The sequence below is a fragment of the Galeopterus variegatus genome, unplaced genomic scaffold, assembly GCF_000696425.1.
Source record: "Galeopterus variegatus unplaced genomic scaffold, G_variegatus-3.0.2 Scaffold380, whole genome shotgun sequence".
Classification (NCBI taxonomy): domain Eukaryota; kingdom Metazoa; phylum Chordata; class Mammalia; order Dermoptera; family Cynocephalidae; genus Galeopterus; species Galeopterus variegatus.
The window spans coordinates 59,241-84,641 of record NW_007726491.1 but is presented as its reverse complement, the minus strand read 5'-3'; the positions used below and the strand labels follow the sequence as shown (position 1 = coordinate 84,641).

General features: G+C 34.5%; 1 protein-coding gene across 2 annotated transcripts in view; it reads left to right on the top strand.

Moving 5' to 3' along the window:
• The window catches only part of ACAP2 (ArfGAP with coiled-coil, ankyrin repeat and PH domains 2), a 139,975-nt gene that overhangs the window by 109,261 nt on the left and 5,313 nt on the right, over positions 1-25,401 (top strand). The window contains exons 13-23 of one of the 2 annotated variants that reach the window (XM_008568137.1): positions 584-689; positions 5,406-5,614; positions 5,964-6,033; positions 11,308-11,399; positions 12,742-12,926; positions 13,335-13,439; positions 13,825-13,917; positions 14,955-15,142; positions 15,761-15,870; positions 17,386-17,496; positions 20,130-20,191. In XM_008568137.1, coding sequence (XP_008566359.1) covers positions 584-689; positions 5,406-5,614; positions 5,964-6,033; positions 11,308-11,399; positions 12,742-12,926; positions 13,335-13,439; positions 13,825-13,917; positions 14,955-15,142; positions 15,761-15,870; positions 17,386-17,496; positions 20,130-20,191 — 1,331 coding nt within the window. The remainder of the gene's footprint in view (positions 1-583; positions 690-5,405; positions 5,615-5,963; positions 6,034-11,307; positions 11,400-12,741; positions 12,927-13,334; positions 13,440-13,824; positions 13,918-14,954; positions 15,143-15,760; positions 15,871-17,385; positions 17,497-20,129; positions 20,192-25,401) is intronic. The other variant, XM_008568140.1, reaches the window with a different exon arrangement.

The window sequence follows — 25,401 nt, the reverse complement described above, 5'->3', positions numbered from 1 at the left end:
GTTGCCGGACACGGAAAAAAAAAAAAAAAGAAAAAAAAAAAAAAAAAAAAATTTCAGTAATTAATGATTTATAGATATTATAGTCAGATATTTACATAACTTTTACCCATGTATCATATTCTTTAAATTCCACAAACTTTATTTATGTGGGCCATATGAAAACTTTTTAGCTATTATGATGAACTGAAATCATATTTCAGATGAATTTTTTTTTTGATAACTATTATTTTTTATGTATACCTAATAGAAAATAAAAATGAGTGTTATGTTTAAATGGTAAATTTAAGAGTTTTTTTTTTTTTTTTTTTTGTCTTTTTTCTTGTCCGGCAACGAAGAGTTTTTTTTTTTTTTTAATGTGTAGGGATGGATGATTTGTTTTCAAGAGATAATTTGTTTCACTGGCACTTTAATTTCTTTATGAACATACTTTGTCCTAAAGATAGATGAATAAAACCTTCCAACAGAAATTATTATTTTTTGTTAGAAAATTATTATATAGCAAGGTGTACAAAAATATGAAGATTATGGGGTTTTTTTGTGGTTAATTTAGTGTCTGATAAAACAATATGTTATTTCCTTTTAGAAGTTGTATGCTCCAGGCAGATTCTGAAAAGCTGCGCCAGGCATGGATTAAGGCTGTTCAGACCAGTATTGCTACTGCTTATAGAGAGAAGGGTGATGAATCAGAGGTTAGTAGTGATATTAGCAGTACCAAATGATATATTGCCAAAAGTTTTTAAATTTAGTTTCAACATTATATGATTATAACATCCTTTTTTATGAAGGATGATTTTATGTAATCGAATGCGTTTTATTTTCAGAGTCTAGGTTCAATTCCTTTTTTGTTTATTTCTCTTGATTTTACTTGTTATCTTTTTTTAATGTTTGGATATGTGTCCCAGATTGGAATAAGGTATTCTGATGTTAGTATTTTTCCCTAAAATATTTTACTATTTTAGTTAATCATAAAATAAAATAATGATCATGAAAGGTATTAGTAAAAAAAAAAAAAAAAAGGAAAGTACGATATTGTCTCTTAATTAAAGGTTCCCTGGAAAAGATAAACTAAATATGGAAGTTTGGGCCATACTCTGGCTTCAGCTTCCCAAAGAGTTTACAAACTCTTTTCAGCAAGGACATGAGTGAATCTTGAGAAATGGAACTCACTACTTTTGGGTCATCTGGCAGGGCTGTATCATAGGCTTGGTGATAGTCAATTGTCAGTTATATAGTTAGGAGAATAGATTGCTCTCTAAATTGTATGTCAAAGCTCATCATGGCCAAATTCCAGCTCCTATGAGTAGATCAAAGCAGAACTCTTCCCAAGCAGGAAATGGTGAGACTTACTTCGTCCAAGCAGCAGGGCACAGAGAGGAGAATAAGACTTTCATCAGTGGCCAGGTTCACCAAACATTGTTGGGTACAGATGAAGAGAACATTGGTAAAGGGCACATTGGTGAAGATAGCCTTCAATATGTCTGTCTCTAGAATCACACTTCTCCATTCTGGACCAGTTGTCCCATAAGCCTGCAGTATCACTATTAATCTGGCATTTCCTTACATAATCAGTTTTGGAGATTCTTCTCTTTCCTGTATCTCATATCTTTGTCTTTCTTGACTTAAGAAAAACTTAAGTACTTTCTTTAGTAGCTTCCTGAAAATAAGGCATTTGTGACTCCATGCATGTCTGAAAATGTCTATTCTGTCCTCAAATTTGTTTGATAGCTTGGTCGGGTATAGAATTTTGAGGTTAGTAATAATTATTCTTAAGGAATTTAATAGCATTGCTTTTTTTTTTTTTTAATTTCTAGTGTTGCTGTTGGAGCTTTTCCTATTATTGATCTTTTGTATTTCTCCTCTTCAATTTCTCTTTTTTCTCTTTCTGAGATTTCTGGACTGGTATTATGATATTCTTATTTTTTTGTGTATGTTTTTTCCTCTGCTTTCTGGGAAATCTTCTCAGTTGATCTTCTAAACCTCCTATTGAATATTCTAGTTCTGCTAGCATATATTTAATTTCCAAGAGTTTCTTTTTGTTTACTGAATGTTTATGAATATAAACCTGTTCTTTTTCATGGATGCAGTGTTAGAACTGTGATTCTTAACTTTGCACGCAATAACACAGGGAGCTTTAAAAAAATTTCAGTGCAGGGCCGGCCCGGTGGCGCACTGGAGAGTTTGCCGCTTGGGAGCGCGGCGGCGTTCCCGCCGAGGGTTCGGATCCCATGTGGAGACCGGTTCCCGCTCACTGGTTGAGCGTGGTGCGGGCGCAACACCGAGGGTTGCGATCCCGTTACCGGTCAGTAAAAAAGATAAAAAGGAAAAAAGAAAAAAATTTCAGTGCTATGTCCCACTCCAGAACAATTGAATGGAGTTGGGACCCAGGCATCAGTAATTTAAAAAGCTTCCTGTGTGATTTCCATGAACTGCCAAGATTGAAAACCATTGTATTAGAGGATTTCCTTGGCTAACTGGTAATCTGCTCACCATTGGTTATAAGCTAGGGACTGAAAACCTCTTCGGAAGCTCTGACTGTATGGTTAGGACTTTGTTGAATATGAGCTTTGCCTAAGTCTGGACCATTTGCCAAGTCACTATCTTTGGAGTCTTTTTGGCTGGTGTGATTTCCCAGAGATAACTCACTTATCTCCCACATAGGAATAAGGGACTGGACGGGAGCTAAGTGCTGGGTATCTCAGCATTCAGTATGTGTTCATTCACTTAATCCCCTGCCTCACCATCTAGAGACTCTGTTTTACTCTAGAGAATAAACTTTCAGTCATTTGTGTTTATGTGTAGAGAGCAGTTCCCTAATGGCATGGGATTGGGGAGGGGACTCTGGGATGTAACTGCTTCTTAAACAATCATTTTTCCTGCTTTCATGAATGGGTGTCATGTTCAGTGCTGTATTCCTTGAGGTGGCTGGCCCAAGTTATGCTCTGTTTGTGTACTTAGCTTTCAGCTTCTAAAATTTGTTGCAAAAGCATTAGCATTTAAAGAAAAATTGGGAATGAACCAACATTGTCTCTGCATTATAATACTGACATCCTTTCCCTATATGATAATTGCTTATGAGCTAATTCACATGATCAAACATGTTCTGGTAAAACAGTATATTTCTTTTTTTTAATTTTAAAGTAATCTCAAACTTACAGAGAAATTCGAAGTCCAGAACATATAACTTTCCCCCCCCTGAACCATTTGAGCATAAGTTGTCAACATGGTGCCCCATCACCCATCCTTTCTATAATGAGTACTTTCCACAACCTAGGACATTTTCCTGTATAATCACGTTATAGCCATCAAAGTGAAGAAGTGAGTATTTGTACGTTACTATCTTTTAATTCCCAAACATTATACAGGTTTTAACAATTGTCCCAGTAATGTTCTTTAAAACAAGAAGATTCAGTCCAGAAGCATAGGTAGCATTTAGGTGTCATGTTATTTTAATCTCTTTCGGTCAAGAATAGTTCCTCAGTCTTACCTTGACCTTTTTGACCTTGATAGTTTCAAAAATTCCAGACTACTTATTTTATAGAATGTCCCTCAATTTGGGTTTGTCTGATGTTTACTCATGAGGTTATGTATCTTTGGCAGGAATATTATATAAATGATGATGTGTCCTTACTGCATCTTCTCAGGTTTTGATTTGTCTCATTATTGGTGATGTTAACTTTGATCACATGATTGATTAAGGTGGTCTTGCTAGGCTTCTCTACTGTAAGGTTACTCTATTAACCTTTGAAGTAATAAATATTTTGTGGGGGAGGTACTTTGAGACTTTTGGTGGGGAATTGTATTTAAAAACCAAGATAAGGTTTATAAGGTGTATATATACACATATGCACATTTATGTCTATATTTATCTATTTATATTGAAAATCATTAGGATGCCTATTGGTATCTCCAGTTCTAATCTCATATAACAAGATTCATTCTAATTTTCTCCTTTTCCATATTAATAACTTCTTTCTCTGTAGTGAGAAATCTGGCTCCCATTTATCTTTAACATGATTACTTACATTATTGATACCCCTGTATGTAACCAGTGTCCTGTCTCTACTGCTACCTGCCCCCAACCTTATCCTCCCAGCCCTGCACAGATGCCCTCTTATCCCACTCAGGCTCTGACACCTCACACCAGGTGGCAGTCCTACTTAGATACTCTTCTCTTTCTACTCAGACTTTCATTTCCCTTGCTGGGCTGCTTCCTAGGCAGACGTCCTCCTTACCCTGCTTAGGGTCCAACAAGCTGCGTAAGGTTACACTCTTATGTGGATATGTTCCTCACCCAGCTTAATCCTTTCTGGAATACCATGTCCTTACACTTACCTTGCACAGCCCTACCTAATGGATATTGAATTGAGTTTTCAGGAATTGCAAGTCCCGTGTGTGTGTGTGTGTGTGTGTGTGTGTGTGTGTGTGTGTGTAACTGGCCAGTAAGGGGATCCAAACCCTGCCCTTGCATACTGACCGGTAACGGGATCGCAACCCTCGGTGTTGCGCCCGCACCGCGCTCAGCCAGTGAGCGGGAACGGGTCTCCACATGGGATCCGAACCCTTGGCAGGAGCGCCGCCGCGCTCCCAAGCGGCGCGCTCTCCAGCGCGCCACCGGCCGGCCCCAGCCTCTGTATTTCTGGTGATCCTATAATACAGGATGGCTTGTTAAGGTTGGGATGTATTTAAACCAGAAGACTTTTATAGACCATATCTTTAATTGCTTAGGATCCGTGAACCAAATCTTTGTATTTGGTCATTATTGACATGCATAGGCAAGTGCTTGTTAAATACTCTTTATTATTGGTGTAGACTTGCTGTGTACTTAAAAAATTAACTTTTTGCTTATCAGCTATCTTTTGATTTTCTTCTGGTTTACCTAATAGCCCTTGAGATTTTAGACATTGTGTGTTCTATTGTTGATTCACTCTAGTTATAATTTTGTAGTTCATCTATTCTTTATTATTTAACTATACAAGGCCATATCTTTCATAGCAATTTACAGCAGTAATTAAAATAACTTGCTTACAGTTCATTGTACACCTTGGAAGAATGTGGTGTATAATAATAATATTTATTTTATTCTCGAGTCTTAGTAATCTCATGCCTAGTCCCTCTCGTGTCTGTCTCCCATACTGCACATTAACTAGTATTCCCCTTTCTCTCTGTTCATTGTGTCAGTTATTATATATAATTTAAAATGTTTATATATTTTTCCTCACTAGACTAAAAGTCCGTTGATGGAGTCACCTGTATCTTTTCATCTTTGAATCTCCAGTGCCTGGAATAGTGCCTGGCTTATGCCCATAATAGGCCTTTAATTTACTGATTGGAAGCTTTTGTTTGGATGATGTAGCACGCAACATACTGTTGCAATTTTTTTTGACAATAATTCTTAATTCTTTTAGAAGCTGGATAAGAAATCATCTCCATCCACAGGAAGCCTAGATTCTGGAAATGAGTCAAAAGAGAAATTATTGAAAGGAGAAAGTGCGCTGCAGCGGGTCCAGTGTATCCCTGGCAATGCCAGCTGTTGTGATTGTGGTCTGGCAGATCCGCGGTGGGCCAGCATCAACTTGGGCATCACCTTGTGTATTGAGTGCTCTGGGATTCACCGGTGGGTAGGCCTGCCCAGAGTGAGAGACTTCTTTTTTTAGATATACACGCATTATAAATTATCATGTTTCATTTGTTAGGGGCCCTTTTCCACTTCCCTAATTTAACTATCAGTTTGGATCTTTGTATCTTTTGTAAAGTGGATAAAATTTTGGTTTGTAAAGTGCTTTTGAGGACTTTGGTTCACCATTTATTATAAACCAGAAGATCTGTCTTTATTTATATGTGTGTTGAGGTCTATTTTAGAACCTATGTCATCTTAAAAGAGAAAAATAATTTGCATAAATATGCAAATAGAGTAGAGACTTGATAGTTTTATATGTTAATACAGTCTTCTTTTTTCCTCTTAGGAGTCTCGGTGTCCATTTTTCAAAAGTACGATCTTTAACTTTAGACACCTGGGAGCCTGAGCTTTTAAAGGTAAATAAATATTTTAATATTTGCATAAAAATATTTCATATTTTCACATAAACGTAAAGATTTTAGAATCTTGGTTTACAAAAATTTATGAGTTTCTCATGCTAACAGTGAACCAAAATGTATTGGAACATATCTAAGACTATTTTGGCAAGTCTGGTGTTTTTATAATAGGTTTTTAAAATTGCTAAGTCTATATAGCACTCTTAATTTCAAGTCAGTTTACTCTTTAAGAAAACTAGTGATCTTACATTTTTGTGTTTTTTCAAAATAATCTTAGATTCTATGCTTTAATTTTAATCTTTTGTAATTAGATGCTTATTAAAAATATGAGATATGTTGTGATAGTAAGCTCTGTAATGGATTGATATAGCATGTTGGCACCATTGGGTTATTTTAGCACAGGACCATCTGCGAATTTATATTTGTCAGAGTAGGAGTCATCAAACCACGACGTTTGTTTTTTTCTATGTGTAAGGATCCATATCTATGAAACTGTCATAAATAATTTTAGACCACTACTGGTTTTCTGATAAGATTTACAGAATTCCTAACAGTTAATAGTATACTTATTTAATTTCTTCCATCTAGTTTACTATATTGTAGAAAATAATGTAAGTTTAAGGATTGGGATATATTCTACATTTATTTTTGTGCAAAATTGTTTTCAATATGATTGTGTTTTTATTTCAATCTATAGATAAACTGATATGTCTGTCAATATGTAAAGTAAAAAATTTGCTTTGTGGAATTATTGTGTAAACATGTAAGCGAAAGTGATAAATTGGCTTCTAATGTAGTGCCCTATATAGGTAGATTCTACAAATTATGAATTCAGAGGAGAAGAAAGTGGGGGATGAGTGACAGAAATCTAATTTCTTCATCAAACTTTATGTTTGATAAGAACTCAGTGGGTTTAATTTAGAAAATTTGGTTGAAACACAACTATCTGATACATTAAAAATATGAAATGTAAACAAAATATTTTGAAATACTTATGTACAAATTATAGAGATAAAATAGTTTACTTCAATTTTGTGGTGTTTACAACTTTACCTGTCTGACCATAGGCTTCTTTTTTCAATTAATTTGCCAAATATTGTGAATAATATGCAGCACTGTACTAGTCACAGTCAAGGGACAGAAAACTAGTAGAAGATGGGTTCTGTCTCTCAAGAAACTTAAAGTCATTTTGGGGCAAAGAATGCAAATATAAGTAAAGATGTTAGATAACAGAGACACATGATATTTTAGTTCAAATTTTAAATAAAGGAATTATTAGTATAGAGGTTATTTAAAAAAGAAAGAAGTAGTTTGGATCAGGCCTTTCTAGAGGAAAGTGAAATTATCCCCCAGGTAGATGAGACAAGTTATATGAATATAATTTATATTGTAAAGGACTATATATAGAATGTTAAGAGAATTCCTTGGGAAGAAATGGAAGTCAGGGCCGAGCCTGGGGTGCACTCGGGAGAGTGTGGCGCTGGGAGTGCAGCAGCGCTCCTGCCGCGGGTTCGGATCCTATATAGGGATGACCGGTGCGCTCACAGCGCTCACTGGCTGAGCATGGTGCGGCCGGTCTCAAAAAGGACAAAAAAAAAAAAAAAAAAAAAAAGGTTGTTACTGTTTTCTAACATTCTTCTAGGCTTTTTTATCCTATCCCTTTATAAAAATTTATAGGCTTTTATTCCATCCCTTTATCTTAAAAATTTTAAAGAAAATTATAAAGTAATAGTATACACCACTAAAATTTTGGAAAATAGAAAATAATTTCCATAATTTCTTTTTCATAATAGTATTTGTTTTTCTGGTGAAATTCACTCATTTTATAAGAATATTTTAGAAGTTTTAGTCATAATGTATGTATTATTTGGTGTACAGTATAAAATGTGTCTAACTCTTGATATTTTTCCCAAATTCTTAACCAATTTTCCTAGCATTAATTATTGAACAATCCTTTCCTTTCCCATCATTTTGTTATTTCTTCTTTGCCCTACATAAAATTTTGTAAATAGGGTTGATTTTTTTCCTTAAAGTGCACATACATATTTTAAATTAAATATCTTTTCTATTTTTTTTTTTTTTTTGAAATTTAGAAAATTCATGAATGGGTGGAAATTAAATAACATTCTCCTAAATAAACGATGGGTAAAAACAGAAATCACAGGGAAATTAGAGAGTACTTTGAGATAAAAATCAAAGTGCAGCATATCAAAGTTTATAGGATGCAAGGCACATGAAGTGCTTAGAGGAAAATTTATACTTGTAAACACCTATATTAAAAATAAGAGAAATCTCAAATCAGTAATGTAAACTTCTACCTTAAGAAAATAAAAAAAGAGCAATTTAAACCAAAATCAGATATAAGTAGGAAATAACAAAGATTGCAACAGAAACATGAAGTAGGGAATTAAAAAACAATAGAGAAAATCAACAAAAACAAAAGTTGTTTAAAAATATCAACAAACTTTGTAAACCTTTATCTAGACTGACAAGAAAAAAAGAGAGATGACTGAAATTATCAAAATCAGAAATAAAACGGGCATTATTACATTGTCATCATAGTTTTTTGCGGTGGTGAAATTTAGTTTCTTTCTCTTTCTTGTTTAGCTTTACCCCAGTGGGTTTTGTTCTTTTTTGTGTATTTGTGGTAGTGATTATCATTTTTCAGATTCCAGGTGCAGGACTCCCTTGAGAATTTCTTGCAGGGCTAGTCATATGGTGGTAAACTCCCACAGTTTTTGTTTGTCTAGAGAGAATACAATATTTTTTCCACATTTCTGAAGGATAGCCTTGCTGGGTATAGTATTCTCAGCTGGCAGTTTTTTTCTTTTAATATTTTGAATATATCATCCCATTTTCTTCTGGCCTATAGAATTTCTGTTGAGAAGTCTATTGTTAGACTGACAGGGGCTCCCTTATAGGTGACTTGATACTTTTCTCTTGTTTCTTTTAAGATTTTCTCTTTGTCTTTGAGCTTTGCCAGTTTGACTTTGACTATAATGTGTCTTGGAGAGGATCTTTTGGGGTTGAATTTGTTTGGGGATCTTTGAGCCTCCTGGATTTGAAGGTCTGTGTCTCTCCCTATACCTGGGAAGTTTTCTGTTATTTAATTGAATAGGTTTTCAATGCCTTTTCCTTTCTCCTCCCCTTCTGGAACATCCATTATTTGAGTATTTGTGCACTTAAGGTTGTCTGCAAGCTGTCTTAGATTTTCTTCATTTTTTAAAATTCTTTTTTCTTTGTTTTTTGTCTGCCTGGGTTATTTCAAAAACACTGTCTTCAAAAATCAGAATTCTTCTGCTTGTTCTAGCCTGCTGCTTAAGCTATCAGTTGTGTTTTTTATTTTGTTGAGTGAATCTTTCAGTTCCATGAGTTCTGCTACATTCTTTTCAAAGGTATTAACCTCTTTGTAAATTTTTTCCTTTATATCCTGGATTTTTTTCTTATTTCATTATATTGTCTGAGTCTTCTTGTATCTTAGTGAGTTTCCTTAAGATTGTTGCTTGGAATTCCTTTTCAATGATTTTAGGGCTTTCCTGCTGTATAGGGTCTGGTATTTGAGAATTACTGTATTCTTTTGGTGGTGTCATATTTTCTTAGGTTTTCATATTTCTAATATCTCTATGTTGATGTCTGGTCATCTGGTAGAGCAGTTGCTGCTTCTATTACTCTGGGGTGGGCTTTGAGTAGAGAGATGTCCTTTTATTTTTCCAGTCTCCACTGGTGACTCTCTTTGTGTCAATGCAGTCAAGTGTCTGGCAGGCTACCTGCATGGTGCCTGTGGCTACTCCTATGGTGTCGAGCCACTTTTGGCCGCAGTTGTGGCTGTGGTGGTGGCTGTGGTGGGCCACCTGTGTGGAAATGGTGTTTTCTGTGTGCTCTCTTGCCTGCTTCCAGTGGAGGGGGCTGACCTCAGCTCCTGCCTAGGGCCCTGGGGATGCTCTCTTGCCTCAGGGTTGATTTCTGTGTTACTAATTCTCATCCAGTGATGTATCTATTGTCTCATAGTACCAGTGCATATTTTTTTAATGGCCATGATATAATTATTAGTATCTTTACTTTAAAAATGAAGAAATATGGTATATAAAACTGGAAGTAATAATTGTTCAAAGAAGGAAATAGCATATTTAAATTTTATAAGAGGTGGCTGGGCTGTGTGGTCAAGGGAGAGAGAAACTGAGAGAGAGGGAGAGGTAGTAGAAACAAGGTAATAGAAAACCATGACAGTAGAGGGATGTCATAGAAATAATGGGATCCTAAAAGGGCTCATGGTTAAGGAAAAGTGGAGGAAGGGAAACCATTCTCTTCTTGCCTGCCTAGTGCACACTTTCAGAGAGTGCCCTTCCCAGACTTTGCTCCTGTTCTTGGGTCCAGGTAGCATTTTTATCCTCTTGCTGTCTCATTCCAGGCCTTCTCCTTCTCCCACCAACTCACACGTCCCAGTACCTTAATTTCTATTCTCTGCAACTTGTAGTTATGTCATCCTAGTGTACATCCAGTATTCTTTTTCTGAGATGTGATTTTTTAGGGAAATGATTTGTATGATCTGCATCTTGACATAGCAGGCATGTTTGGTCTAGTGGTCAAGCCTGGAACTGGCCACAACTAGAAGCAGGTAAGGTTAGCTGAGAGGCTATAGATACCATTTATCAGTGAGGTGAAAAGAACTTGAACTACATTAAAGAGTCAAATGCACAGATGGAAAGGAAAATCTAAAAATTTTGGAACATATATAGAATTTGGCTGTTATTTGGAGATAGAACTCAAGAAGAAGGAAAAGTCCAAAAATAATTTAAGTTGTAAATTTGATGGATTCGAATATTTTTAGGAATTGGAAGTGAGGAGAAAACTGAAAAGAATATTTAAATTTTAACTTATTGTCCTAAGACTGGCTAGTACTTACTACGTGCTTTATTGTCATGCTTCTTGCCCTATTATGGACATACGGATACAATAGTTATTATATGTAAATAGATAGATAGATGTAGATAGATAGATAGATAGTTGTTCTGATATGTATAGAGATAGATAGAATCTGGTAGGGGTGATAATCTTGTAGGGGAGGTATTCCGGTGAAGAATGGCAAAATGCTAATATTACTCTGAGTCTTTGTCTCAATTTTTTTTTTTTTAAATGAGACAAGGACTTCTTTGTGGAATAAGCAATAGAAGAATATGCAAAGGAATTAGTTACTTGCTTTAAAGACTTTTAAATTTTAGCTTATTTTAAGGACTTTTAATTTATAGCCTATTTTTCTATTCTTCTGTCAAACAGCTTATGTGTGAGCTGGGAAATGATGTTGTAAATCGAGTTTATGAAGCTAAAGTTGAAGAAATGGGAATAAAGAAACCACAGCCAGGACAAAGGTACTATTCCAGTTGTCTTAATATCCCACCTTTTTTTCTAATCAGGAATACAGCTATGATTTTATTTCACTGAAATTGATACATAACATTGACACAGTGTTTTGAAGTAATTATTAGTTTCTATTCAAATATGGCTTTTTCTTGGGTATGTTAATTAGATAATTATATTTTATTGAGCAGATAATCAGTTACAGTCTCTAGATGAGAGACAATCTTAAATATTAACATTCTACGTTGGAATTGCTCTTAGCAGTTGAAATAGACCGAAGTTCTGTTAGTGGCAGGCATTCAAAAAAGGATAATCTGTTCATTAATCTCTCCACAGATCAAGTTTCTATTACCTACAATGAATAATTTTACATTGTTTGCCTTAGTTCAGCAATATTTGTTACTCACATACTTCATGCATGGCATTAAGATGATGAAGAATCAAAGATGAAAAGGGTAGCTCTAGGAGAGAGTGCTTAATAGCTATGTTTGAAATTGTACCTCCAATTCTAAATAAGGAGGCTCATTGAACGAAATGAATAAGTGTCAGTGACTTCAAGGCACATATTTTTTGTTGTTGCGGCTGTTTTTAGTCTTTATAATTCTTTATTTTTAACATTAAATTTTTATTTGCCATAATCCTATGTTGAGAATTTATGTTTGACTAAATCTTTATGTATAATCAATACTATTTTAACATTATTGCTCTTTAAAACAATATTATTTAAATCAAAATATTATTTACTAAACCATTGGTGTTTATTTCAGACCTGGAAATAGTTTTCTATTTTATCCAAAGACTTAAGCATTTTAAAAGGATATAGGTAAGAAAAGTATAGAACAGACTTGGCATTTTATGAAGTTTAAATCAGAAGTTTAAATGTGACATCCCCCTGCTTCCCTCTTAAATTAGGAATGTTATGTTGTTTTAAAGTAGTTGATTTATGAAATATTGTTTCCATCAGTAATGTTAGTTTAGTATGTGACATTATTTCTTCAAGTAAAAACAAAATTAATTTCTATGAATTTTTATAGTTTTCCTGGTATTTTTTTCATTCTGCAAAAAGCATGAGAGAACAAGTCTAGAAAAAAATAAGTGCAGAAATTAAGAGAATAAAAGTGTGCAGTGTTAATAGTGATTTTTCAGTTAGGTTATTATTTGTATTTCATTTGAATGTAAAATCATAGTTCATTAAATATTTGGAGGAATACATGTTGTATAATGTCACAGATTCATTTTTAATTTGTATTACATTCAATGACTTTGAAAATATTCAATATAAAATAGCTACTTTTCAGTATTAGCCATGCTAAGGGATTAAGCAGAACATTATGACATTTCTATGTATACCAGACAGGAGAAAGAGGCATATATCAGAGCAAAATATGTGGAGAGAAAATTTGTGGATAAATATTCTATGTCATCATCAACTCCTGAGCAGGAAAAAAGGATTGTCTCCAAAAGTTGTGAAGAAAAGAGGCTGAGCATTTCTAAACTTGGGCCTGGTGACCAAGTCAGAGCATCTGCCCAAAGTTCAGGTATTATACCTTTCTTGTTGTGTATATAAATATTTTCTTAAGTTGAAGTCACTTTCATCATCATTGAATTAGTGGATATTGTAGGTTTCTTTTTTTAATGCTAAAACCTGCTTCTTTCTACATATTCAAAGGAAAAAGTGGATTTCTATGTCTTTAATACAGTTAAATTTAGATAGTGCCATGATAATTCACATTTCTAGGTAACATGTGTATTCAAAAGAATAAAACTGCTTAAAATGCAAGGGGAGATGGGAATTATAATTCTACCATGCCAAAAGCCCTAAGTATCTGATTAACTACCTGATTTCCTTCCTATTTTTTCCTCCTAAATTTTTCCCAGTAATGTTTTTTCCTGCCCTTTCCCTTCTTACGGCCTGCTTTGTGCTTTGCTAACTTGCATGTCCCCAGTGGTTGCTGTAAATAGCGACGAGGCCAGGCGGGAGTCTCTGTTCTGTCCTGATGAGCTAGATTCACTCTTCTCCTACTTTGATACTTCTTCAAAACTGCGTAGTAGTAAGTACTACTCTTGTGGAGCATTCCAACTCTGTGCCAGTGGTCATTGTGCAGTGTGGCCATTTCTCTAGATGTTACCCATTGTCTCAGAATTACACATTACTTACAGCCATACAATAAATTAAGCTCTTTACTGCCCCTGACTTTTTATGGATAATGTGATGTGTTACAACTCTGAAAATAAGCTTATTTTCAGGCTTTGTGATTCATTTATATCTTGATAAGCTAAGTGTGCTAAAGGACTAAAATTGCATTAAGTGTATTTTACTGGTTTTGGCTGAGTCCATGGTAACGTGTAACAGCTCATTTTAAAATTGTTGTTTGTGGGAAATTCTTCTCTAAATGATGTGAACTTTAATCACTAGTCAATTTTTCTTCAAAACAGTCAAAAGTAATGACAGCGGAATTCAGCAGAGCTCTGATGATGGAAGAGAATCTTTACCCTCCACGGTATCAGCCAATAGTTTATATGAACCTGGTGAGTTTTGATGAAATTCAATGTTAATTGGCATTGTTTGCTGAAAAATGCATGTGGTCAATGCCTAGTCTTGGTTAAATAGTTTCTAAAGGAAGAGATTAGTCTTTTAAAAGGTCCTAGGGGAGGAGTAATGCTGTTAAATGAGAAAACAGCTATTTCTCTTTATATTTGGAAGTTCACTCCTAGGTGTACATTCTTCTAAGCCTCATGATATGTGCTAAAAGTGCTTTACCAATAGCTAAATATAATTTTTAACTCACACGAATTATCTTATGATTCTTTATCCTTCCTTGTGACTATCTTTTCTTATCAGGAGAAAGAGATCAACAACAGCCTCTCCATTCAGTTATTCTTTTGACCTGTTCTTTATTTCTATATTCCCTCCACTATAATTTCAGTGATTTTTGTCTTACAGAATATTCAGGGGAGTAAGCACTCTTTGAACTATTTGAACTGCTTATAGTGTAAATTGTGATATTATTGGACCATCCTAGGAATCAAATGAGATTTGATATAGGAGTAAAATTCTTTACAGATTTTTGCTGCGTCTTAAGTCCAGGTTTATAGGAATATGTCCAATTTTAGTCTAGTATAGAGTAATTAACCTGTCCGTTGGATGCTGGCAAGGCTACAGAAAGCCTGGCATACCAGTTGACGTTTTTATAAGTGAAGGTTGAATCTTTAGGGAGTGATCAGTCCATAGGAAGTAAGATATCTTTGGGAAAATCTCCCATAAGCTCATGTGATAGGTTAATGGTTTCTTATATCACAGCTTTCATATTGTGATAAGTTTAGGAATTCATTTATTTACTTTTAATTGTGGTAAAATACACATAACATAAAATTTACCATCTTAACCATTTTTAAGGGTCTACTTCAGTGGCATTAAATGTATTCACATTGTTGTGCTGCCATCACTACCATCTGTCCACAGAATGCTTTCATCTTGTAAAACTGAAACTCTGTACCTGTTAAACAATGCTCTTCCTCCTTGCCAAGAGCTCAATTTTATTGACATATTTGTGTTTATTTTTCAGAAGGAGAGAGGCAAGATTCTTCTGTGTTTCTCGACTCTAAACATCTTAATCCAGGACTTCAGCTTTATAGGGCTTCATATGAAAAAAATCTTCCTAAAATGGCTGGGGCTTTGGCTCATGGTGCAGATGTGAACTGGTCTAATTCAGAGGAAAACAAAGCAACACCACTGATTCAGGCTGTTTTAGGGGTATGAATTTATACATTGAGATTTTCGGTGGCAGTAAAATATAAAAAATTAAAATGCATTCTGAACATGGCTTTTAAGTATTATTTTTTGCTTTAAGAGATGAGTTGGAAAATAGAAGAGCCTCTGTGCAGCTAGTAGTGATTTCTGAGCATAAGCTTGATTGCTTCAGCTATTTTTTTTCATAACGGAAGAGAATTCTGATAATGAAAGTAATGTGTTTTGCTAGATCACAAACTGCAAATGAACCCTTATTAGAAGTAGTACTTGGGAAGAAAACAGTGTAATTTATCATTTCTCTGATTTTGCTGGGGGTATTTTTTCTTTTGGGGAAAGGAAATGGAAATGCTATTTGAGTAAAGTAAATAAAACTATACTGTTTTTTTTTTTTTGTCCTTTTTGAGACCGGCCGCACCACGCTCAGCCAGTGAGTGCTGTGAGCACGCACCGGTCATCCCTATATAGGATCCGAACCTGCGGCGGGAGCGCTGCTGCGCTCCCAGCGCTGCACTCTCCCAAGTGCGCCACGGGCTCGGCCCAAAACTATACTGTTTTTAAATAGAAATGTATTGTTGTTTGTTGTTTGCTTTTGTACATTGTTATTCTTTTTTTTCCTTCAAGGGCTCTTTGGTGACATGTGAGTTCCTCCTACAGAATGGTGCTAATGTGAACCAAAGAGATGTCCAAGGGCGGGGACCACTGCACCATGCCACCGTCTTAGGGCACACAGGGTAACTATAGTGCATAAATATTTAAGTAGATTTTATTTGAAAAATTATTTTGAAATAATGTTTTGCTTTTTCTTAGGTTAAGGTCATCAGGTAGAGTTTGTAAAGAGATGTATTCCTGTGACTTATATTGTTGTGATGGAATTTGAAGGTTAAAAAATCTCATTCAGAAGAAAGCTACTGTTAGTTTTCAGATATGAAAATTGCAAAGCTTACTTTGACCTTAATTTGTCATTAAACAGATCAGTTTTAGTACCTAACCTCTTCTTTTACTGAAATTGTGGCGATTTTGTCAGACAACTTAAATCTGTGTTTGTGTGTATTTATGCATGTACACATACATTATCTATATAGAATGCACACATACAACCTATTTTGGGAGAATTTTGTAAATTTGGAATTTGTAGATTTTCTACAGGGTAGCTAAAGTCAAATTCTAAACTAAATTCTTAATTTGGACTGTTAACATTGTGGCTTCTGGAACAATATTAGGATTCACAGAACAATAAAACCTCAAAAACAGGCTTTCTATTAGAAAGTATAAATGAAGTTGAAATGTTGGCCTTATTATGAAAAGTTTGTGTCATAGGTGATTTTTTTTTTTTTTTTGTCCTTTTGAGACCGGCCGCACCATGCTCAGCCAGTGAGCGCTGTGAGCGCACCGGTCATCCCTATATAGGATCTGAGCCCGCGGCGGGAGTGCCACTGCGCTCCCAGCGCTGCACTCTCCCGAGTGCGCCACGGGCTCGGCCCATAGGTGATTGTTTTTTAATGAAACATCTCAAGGAATCCAATTATTATTTTCTGGATAAGCAAGAAGCTGGTTAAAACAATTTTTTTTTTTTAAATAGCATCTTCTATTTTTATCGTAACTTGTTTTTTTTTTCCTTTATCAGCAAAGAGATTCAGTTCAATAACTTCATCATAAAAACTTTTCTATACTTAAAAAAGGTAGTATTTAACTCATGCTTTGTATTTAAACTATCATAATTCTTCCCATTTTATTTTATAGGCTCTATTTACTCATTCTTTCATTTTTTACAATTTTTGTCAATTTATTCAAGTTTTGAATATTTGTAGAGTATGCAGGAAGACTATTTTCCACTCTTTGCTGTTGTATTATCATTAATATATTATGATTGCCTTGGCTTCCTTAATTACCAAATAATGACCTTGGGTGATCTTTCTTTTGTTTAAGTTTATAGATATCTGTGTACATCTTTTTATGATATTATTTGAGGATCAGGACCATAATTTCTATATCCCACTGTTTTATATAGCATAAGATTAAATAAGATTAAGATAATATATATGAAAATGCCTTGAGACTTGTAAAATGTTGATCTTGGTAAATTTTTATTATTGGTGTCAGTGTTCAACAAATGTTTGTAGAATGAATCAAGAATTTCCTAATGGAAATATTATTTCTTTAAGTTAGGTAGTGTTTTTTATTTTTTAAGGTGAATACTAATTTTTTTCTTGTTGGCAATATTTCAATAACACCGTTTCTTTAAACAGGCAAGTGTGTTTATTCCTAAAACGAGGTGCCAATCAACATGCCACTGATGAAGAAGGGAAAGATCCTTTGAGTATAGCTGTGGAAGCAGCCAATGCTGATATAGTAACCCTGTAAGTATTTTCTTTATAATTGATTGTTTCCCATACAATGTATTACTTATACAGGGTTTTAACATAGAGTTTTATGCATATGTGTGAATTTTAAACTTGGTTAGTAATTACTATGTGCCATGTACTAAGCACATTAAATGTATTAAGCACTTAAAATGAATGAACTTATTTGGTTATCATGACAACCCTCTGAGGAAGACAGTATTATTGCTATCTTCATTTTATAGATAAGGAAGCCAAGCTACAGATAATTTGCAAAATTAGTATGTATTGGAGCTGGAATTTAAAACAAGAATTCTGCGGGCCAGCCCGGTGGCGCACTGGAGAGTGCGCCGCTTGGGAGCGCGGCAGCACTCCCGCCGAGGGTTCAGATCCCATGTGGAGACCGGTTCCCCCTCACTGGCTGAGTGTGGTGCGGGCGCAACACCGAGGGTTGCGATCCGGATACCAGTCAGTAAAAAAGACAAAAAGGAAAAAACAACAACAACAACAAAAAACAAGAATTCTGCGGGCCAGCCCGGTGGCGCACTGGAGAGTGCGCCGCTTGGGAGCGCGGCAGCACTCCCGCCGAGGGTTCAGATCCCATGTGGAGACCGGTTCCCCCTCACTGGCTGAGTGTGGTGTGGGCGCAACACCAAGGGTTGCGATCCCGTTGCCGGTCTCTGGTACGGGCTCGATACCGAGGGTTGCGATCCCGATACCAGTCAGTAAAAAAGACAAAAAGGAAAAAACAACAACAACAACAAAAAACAAGAATTCTGACTCTAAAACTCATGTTCTTAGCCACTTCTGCTATACTGCCTGATCAGTAGAAACAGAAAACCTGTAACTTCTGTAAACTGTTTTCTTTAACTCTTGGTATAGCATTAGGGCAGGGGTTGGGATTGGTAGCGTAATTATTCTACTACCTCGAGAATTAGAGGACTTTAAGTAGGGAAGACAGCTGCATTGATGTTAGTAACTTGTGAAATTGCGTTGCCTTTGGGCAGTGATAATTAGGAATTGGTGCTTATTTTGGGGGGAATTATCCACATTAATGCCTGCTTAATTTTAAGATTAAAAATACATGCTTTTGAATGTTTGAATGTAATTTAATGTGATCTATTAAAGAATTTTGAGGTCTTAATTTGACTTACATCTTAGGTCATAGAAGATTATTACACATGGAATCTAGAAATGTGATTGTTACCTATACTTAATTGTTATGTAGGAAATCTCAAGCATGTTTTGTATCAAATCACTTATTCATTCTATTCTGGGCTAAATGAAGCCCAGAATTGGTGATCTCTCATCGTTTGTGTAGAAGTACGTTCATCTATGCTGCTGAATCTCAGTCACTTACAAAAAGAAACTCCCATGGCTGCCTTGAACTCCTGAGCTCCCACTGAGAATTCTTGACTTAAATCTCCCCTCCCTGACCTCTGCCAAATTAAAAGACAAAACAGAATAGCAAGGCATACTTTCCTTATACTCAGTGTCCTTTCCCCAATGAAGGGGTTGTTATTGTGGAGGCTATTGTCGGAAAATTTTAGAACTTAGATCATTATAGATTTAGAATAGGAGAAAGATAAGTTATTAAAGAAAAGATAGGGATAGTATAGAGAAAACAACTCTGGATGCAGCTTCCCAGGCAATTCCTACATAGCAAAAATACCTATTCCCGAATTCTTTAAAGTTTTTCTTTTTACCTTGTGTGAGGACTTCAGTTTCACTTAAGAATTTTTGTAAATAAGCATCTTCTCTAAAAATCCAAATAATAAAGGGAAGATTTATAGAGATATTTTTAATTCACATACTGGTTGAGAAAGGAGATGAATGGAATTGTGGTTATCTGAAGATGGGAAGGGCCGTGTCAGTGCTGCAGTTGCTGGGGAGAACACGTCAGAAGAGTGTGATAGAAGTCTGGGAAGGTGATGGGTATTTGATGGCCCAAAAGGACAGGCAAGAAGTACAAAGTAGGAAAGGGTTATTAAAGACAATATTTGCCTGTTTCAAAATGTTGCTAAAAGGTAGTAAAAAAAATAATGGGAGGAAATACTTGTCTTCTTAATCCAGTGCTACGTGTCTCCTGCTGCCAGGATGAATAACCTAAAAATGAGTGTATAACCAATATGGTAACCTTGGAAATCTTGGTAACCTCTAGTCACTTGTTATAATGTTTGTATATCAAATATATATTCCCAGTATTTAGAGGTAACACATGCTATTTATACATCTGGAACTATCACCTCAGGGTGAACTAGAATGAACTTATAACAGGGTATTGCTTCCACTGTGTAGAAGCAATAATTTCAGCAGTTGGCAGTTAAAATTTGACAGGTTGCTGTAGGAACCAGGAATTCTCTGGAGTCTGGAGGAAGCAAGCTGCTAGAGGTGTTGCAGGGATTCTGCTTAAATAGAGCTGAAATGCATTTGTCAGAAATCTGTCTTTTCTCATGAGAATTGTATGAAGGTGAGATATTTTTGTATCTCAGATTGCTGGGTCTGATAAATTAAAAGCCAGTTTATTTTAATGGTAAATACCGGTAAAAGAAAAAAATTACATTAGTATATGTATTACTTGCTTATGTACTTTATCTATAAACATTTATATTGTATAACTTCATCTAAAACGTCTTTTTATTCTATTTTAGGTTACGTTTAGCAAGAATGAATGAAGAGATGCGGGAATCAGAAGGACTTTATGGACAGCCAGGTCAATATTCAACTAATAATCATACTGAAATGCAGTATAAGAAATGCATTCAAGAATTTATCAGTTTACAATTGGAAGATTCATAGTTTATCACTTTAGCAAATGAATGTGATACTATAGAGTTTTTATAACCTACTTGTAAATTGTGAGTTGTTAGCTACGTACTGTACTTGCTGAATTCTTGGGTGGCTAATCCTGAGCCTTTAAAAATAACTATTCCTATTACAGTACACATTTACTTGATCTATTTAATTTTGGCTGCTGTCTTCTTTATCTGCTGTACAGATGTCTTCCATATACATTCCAGTGAAGTTAATGGAATGATAAAATTATTCTTTATATACTTACAGCAGCAAAATAGTTGTTTTCTTTTTGGAATTCATTTTAGCTATCAAGTGAATATAACAAAATAGTTTTCTTTTTGTTATTCAGGGAATTTCTATAAATTGTGTTCAGGGAAAAAAAGCAAATCACCATGTGTTTGGCATATAAAAAGTCAGTATGGAAAATACCAAGAAAAAGTTTATTGATGAGTTTTGTACTCCATTCTAAAAATGAGTTGAAGATTTAAAATAAAAATTTATCTGTAGGTTGAGAAGTTCATAATGGAAGTGGTTAGTTTAAAAGGTTGAGGAAAAAGGTCTCATTTTATCTTTAGCTTTGCCCCAAGCAATTGTACAATATCTGTTGAATAAGCAGAAGTATTTAAAATAGTATTTTGTGAACCTAATGGCAAAGTAGACTTATTCTTATAAGAGAAATCTCAAGTCATGATCACCTCAAGTTTTATTTTGAATAATTTTCACCTTTGAATCAAGATGTCAAGAAAAGGAAGAAATGTTGCTGGTCAGATTCTTGTCTTTGATGAACACATGCTGATTAGACTTCCTTCACAAAGAAGAGAATGATTATTGGATCTCTAGTTTCATGAATTTGCGTATATGAATTACTAATCTATCTGTTTTAAATTCATATACATATTAGTAAAAAAATTTCAGGAATTCATGACTAAAATACTTGAAAATGTTCAGTTTGCAATGAGTATAGAATTTGATTTTTTAAAAATGAATATTGATACATTTTTAAAGTGGCCTGGTAATATCATCTATTCTTCATGTTTAAATATGTTTTGAAATTTCTGTATGCTAGGTTCAGCCATTTACTTAATTTTATCCAGATTAATATGTAAGTAATATCAATGTGGGGCCATTCTTTTCTTAGAAGTCTGTATTTACTGCTTAGTTTTAGCCTTATTTAATAGGGAACCACTAAGAACTTCGAGAATAGAGGCACTTCAGCTAGATACTTCTAATCTCGGGTGTTCCACTTTAATCCTATGGATCAGACAGTATTAGTGACTTATGATATTCCAAGACAAGATGTAAGAGTGCTGAGTAAGGGTGAACCTCTAGCATTAATTCTGGATTTCACCCATTTTTTTAAAACTTGAATATTAAGTTATAATTTTGTAACATATACTTAAGTGATAGTAGTATTACTAGGCCATTTTTGAGGCCTTTGTGTTTAAGCACTTTAAAATAAAAATTGTTCAAAGGGTATGACCTGATATTTGTGAGATAAGAGTGAACTTCAAGATTTTTTTTTTTTTATGTGACTGGTAAGGGGATCGTAACCCTTGGCTTGGTTTCGCCCGCACCGCTCTCAGCCAGTGAGCGCACTGGCCATCCCTATATAGGATCCGAACCCGTGGCGGGAGCGCCGCTGCACTCCCAGCGCCGCACTCTCCCGAGTGAGTCATGGGGTCGGCCCTGAACTTCAAGATTTTTTGTTAGACGTTTTTTTCCCCTAAAATTTTAGATATAAATGTTTGGTCAGCTGCTCTTTCTTTAAGGCATTTGCTGAGGAAGTTCACCCAACCGATAGAAGGTCAGTGGTCGACTCTTCTCTGGAGTTGGGAATCTTGAAAGGACAAGGCTTGTATGTTCTTGTCACCTCTAGTTCCACCCAAATTGCTTGGGCTTCTGCTGCCATCATTTAGTAGCATTTGAATGTCTCTTTCACTGTTATTTATGTGTAAGTATATACAGTCATCCCTTGGTATCCATGGGAGATTGGTTTCAGGACCTCCTGCACATACCAAAGTCCACAGATTCTCTAGTCCCTAATATAATAAAGTGGTGTTGTATTTGCACATAATCTACGCACATCCTCCCATATACTTTAAATTATCTCTAGGTTACTTTATAGTACTTAATAAAATGTAAATGCTATGTAAATAGTTATTATATTGTATTTTTTAATTTGAATTTTTTCTTGTATTATTATTTTTTATTTTATTTTTTAAAAAATATTTTCAATTCATGGTTGGTTGAAATTGCAGATGTGGAACCTGTGGATATAGAGGGGTGACTGTATATTAGTATATACTTTCCATTCATCAGTAGAAAAATAATTTTTTCAATTTATTTTAATGAAAATTTGAAAAAAAGCCTCATTTTAAAACAAGCTTTCTTACCATTCCCAAATTTTAGTTTAGAGGTTTAAAAAATAGATTAGCATTCTGGAAATAGTGTATCAGAATGAAATGAAATTTTTTGATCTATTTGAGGATCATCTTGAAAAGAATTAGATTTTTAACTCATTCAAAGGGCCTTATATTTTAAGCAGAATAATATTGGCGTGGTGAAATGGCAAAGCGATTGCTCTCTGATTTCTTTTCCTTTATGAGTCTTTGGGGAGCAGCTTTGTTTGGCTCAGACAGCAGCTCTTTGTTTTTCCTCAGCCTATCACTATAAATTTTTCTTTCATAGACATTGGTTGATTGTTTTATCAGAATCCTTTTTTGGTTGTCCTAGTAATAGAAAGAGAGCCTTAGAACTCTGGGTTATTTTTAAATGCAGATTTTCAGTCTTTTGATAATGAAGAGCTCTGTCATTTAAAAGACAGATATAATCTTTGACAATCATGGATGTATTTCTAGGAAACCCCACTTTTGAACTTCTGTATATAACCCTGAAGACCTGGGACTCCCTATTTTTTGCAAGATGATGGAAGAGCACACTTTTTCTGAAGGGAGGATGTGTCTCTCTTCAGCTTTCTCTACAACTCTTAAGAGGCTTGGGTGGGTGAGGTATTAAATAGCACACCTGCTTTCAGTTGTTGGAAACCATTTGGTAGTTCCCACAGATCTGGCTCTGTGACTTTTTTTGATCATTGGCAGGTTCTCAGCCAACTGAAAATCACTGCTTTAGGGAACCACTTCTTGTTATGTAAGTGTGTAGCAGGCAAAGGTTGGAAATCACTGATCTAATCAGTTATAAAAGGAAGCTGCTACCAACCCACAAGGGGCAGATTGTGCATATGATCACCTGGGGGTGGGTCTTACATGCTGCCTTCCCTATGAGGAAGTACATTTCAAGAATAAAATAAGCCAACTCTTGAATCATCATAACTTTTGTTGTGGTGGATATTCTGGATACCAAAAATTAAAAACAAATTTAAACTGTCAGTGGAAACACAGCAGCCTACATTTAAAAAATTCGGAACTGTTCAGGCACATAGAAAAGGTAACTCTCTAAAGGGAAATAGAATGTGGTTAAGTAACTTAAAGAATGCTTAAAGAATAAGCATTACAAATAGTGGGTAATTAGTTGTTTACCATTTATGATAAATTGTTAAATGTACTTTTGGGAACATTCCAGGACAGCATATTCTGGGTTGTTTATGTGTTCTAGTATAGACAAATTATATTTCTCTTGAGAAAGATCCTAAGCGATCAAAATTATATTTAAATTTTAAATGATCACATTGAAGTTCACTTTGTGTTAACTATAGTAAATATCTTAGTCACTGTTGTTCTTGTAACATTTGCTTTGACAACACATTCTGAACTCTAAGAAAGATAGTGTATTAACAGCATATTAATTAACGTTTTGTTAGAAACTAAATGTTAAAAAATTTTGTGTGTGTGTGAAGGTACAAACTTCCTTGTGTATTGTATTAACTCTTTTTAACTGTGTTCAGTCAGTGAAACCAATGATTATTATAGCACCAATGTTTTCCTTCAAGGAAGCATTTAGTTCAGTGAATGAAAGGTCTTAATAATTTGTTTTGCATGGTACAGTGGTTCTACTAAAATGTACTTCTGTAATAGGTAGTAGATGATTCAAAAACGAAAACTGGAAAACCATAAAAAACTCACAGCTTGTTATACAAAATATGCATTGCTACTAGTAGAAGCCATATATTGCCATTGTACTGTTGTAATACTTAATTATGCTTTTCTGGTGCTATTGGTAAACTACTTGGTATTAACGTCTGCTAGATCTTTTCTCCTATTTCTTCTTGAATGTATAATGTGTGCCTTTTAAGTTACTTTTCGTGTTGAATGGTAAAATTGGTGTGGTATTTTTGTATTATAACCTGCACTTTACACTTTCTTGGAAAGTAAAATTCCAGACTGTCCAGTTTAAATAGTATTTTTTAAAATAACTATAATGTTTACAATAAATATTTTAAATATTTTAATTTAACATCTAAGAATAAGAAAAATTTAAAAATATTTTGTATGGTTTGTTAATTTCTATTTAATGTTGCTCTTTTCTCAGTTAATTTTATATCTTTAGAATGGCTAAAAATGGGAATAGATTGTAGTTTGTCAATTAATGTGGAAGTAAACTTTTAAGAAGTCATGGGTATAATTGGATTGTCTTACCAGTTGTTCTGGTTTATTAACCTTTAATTTTTACTAACAATGATATGAGTTAGATGTTACTCTCAGCCAAACTATTAATATTCTCTTCTTGTTATTTTTTTTTTTAAGTAGATTGATTAGGTTTAATTGATTGATTCAGGTCATGAATAAATTTCCAGGGCTAAATGAAAACTATATAGAGATTTTAATAAATTGCTTTTTACATAGACTAAATATGAAAAGTGATTAAATATTAAAAGTATTAAATTTTTTATTGAAAATCTTGGGTTATGCTGTAAAACCTTTTTACTAGATCTTTATCCCCCTACCCCAACTCTTTTCTAATTCTCTAGCTTTTGGTATAACATCTATTGCCTCAAAAATCTCGCTTTTTAAAAACTGAAAAGACTTACTGCACTATTTAACAGCAACTGTAGTAGTTTGTTATAAGATGGATGCAAGGTGTCTTATGGGAAATAATTATAAAACTATGTTGCAACAATAATTATCTAAAACAATATTTTATGGTTTTTAATATTGAGAACAGAATTATGCC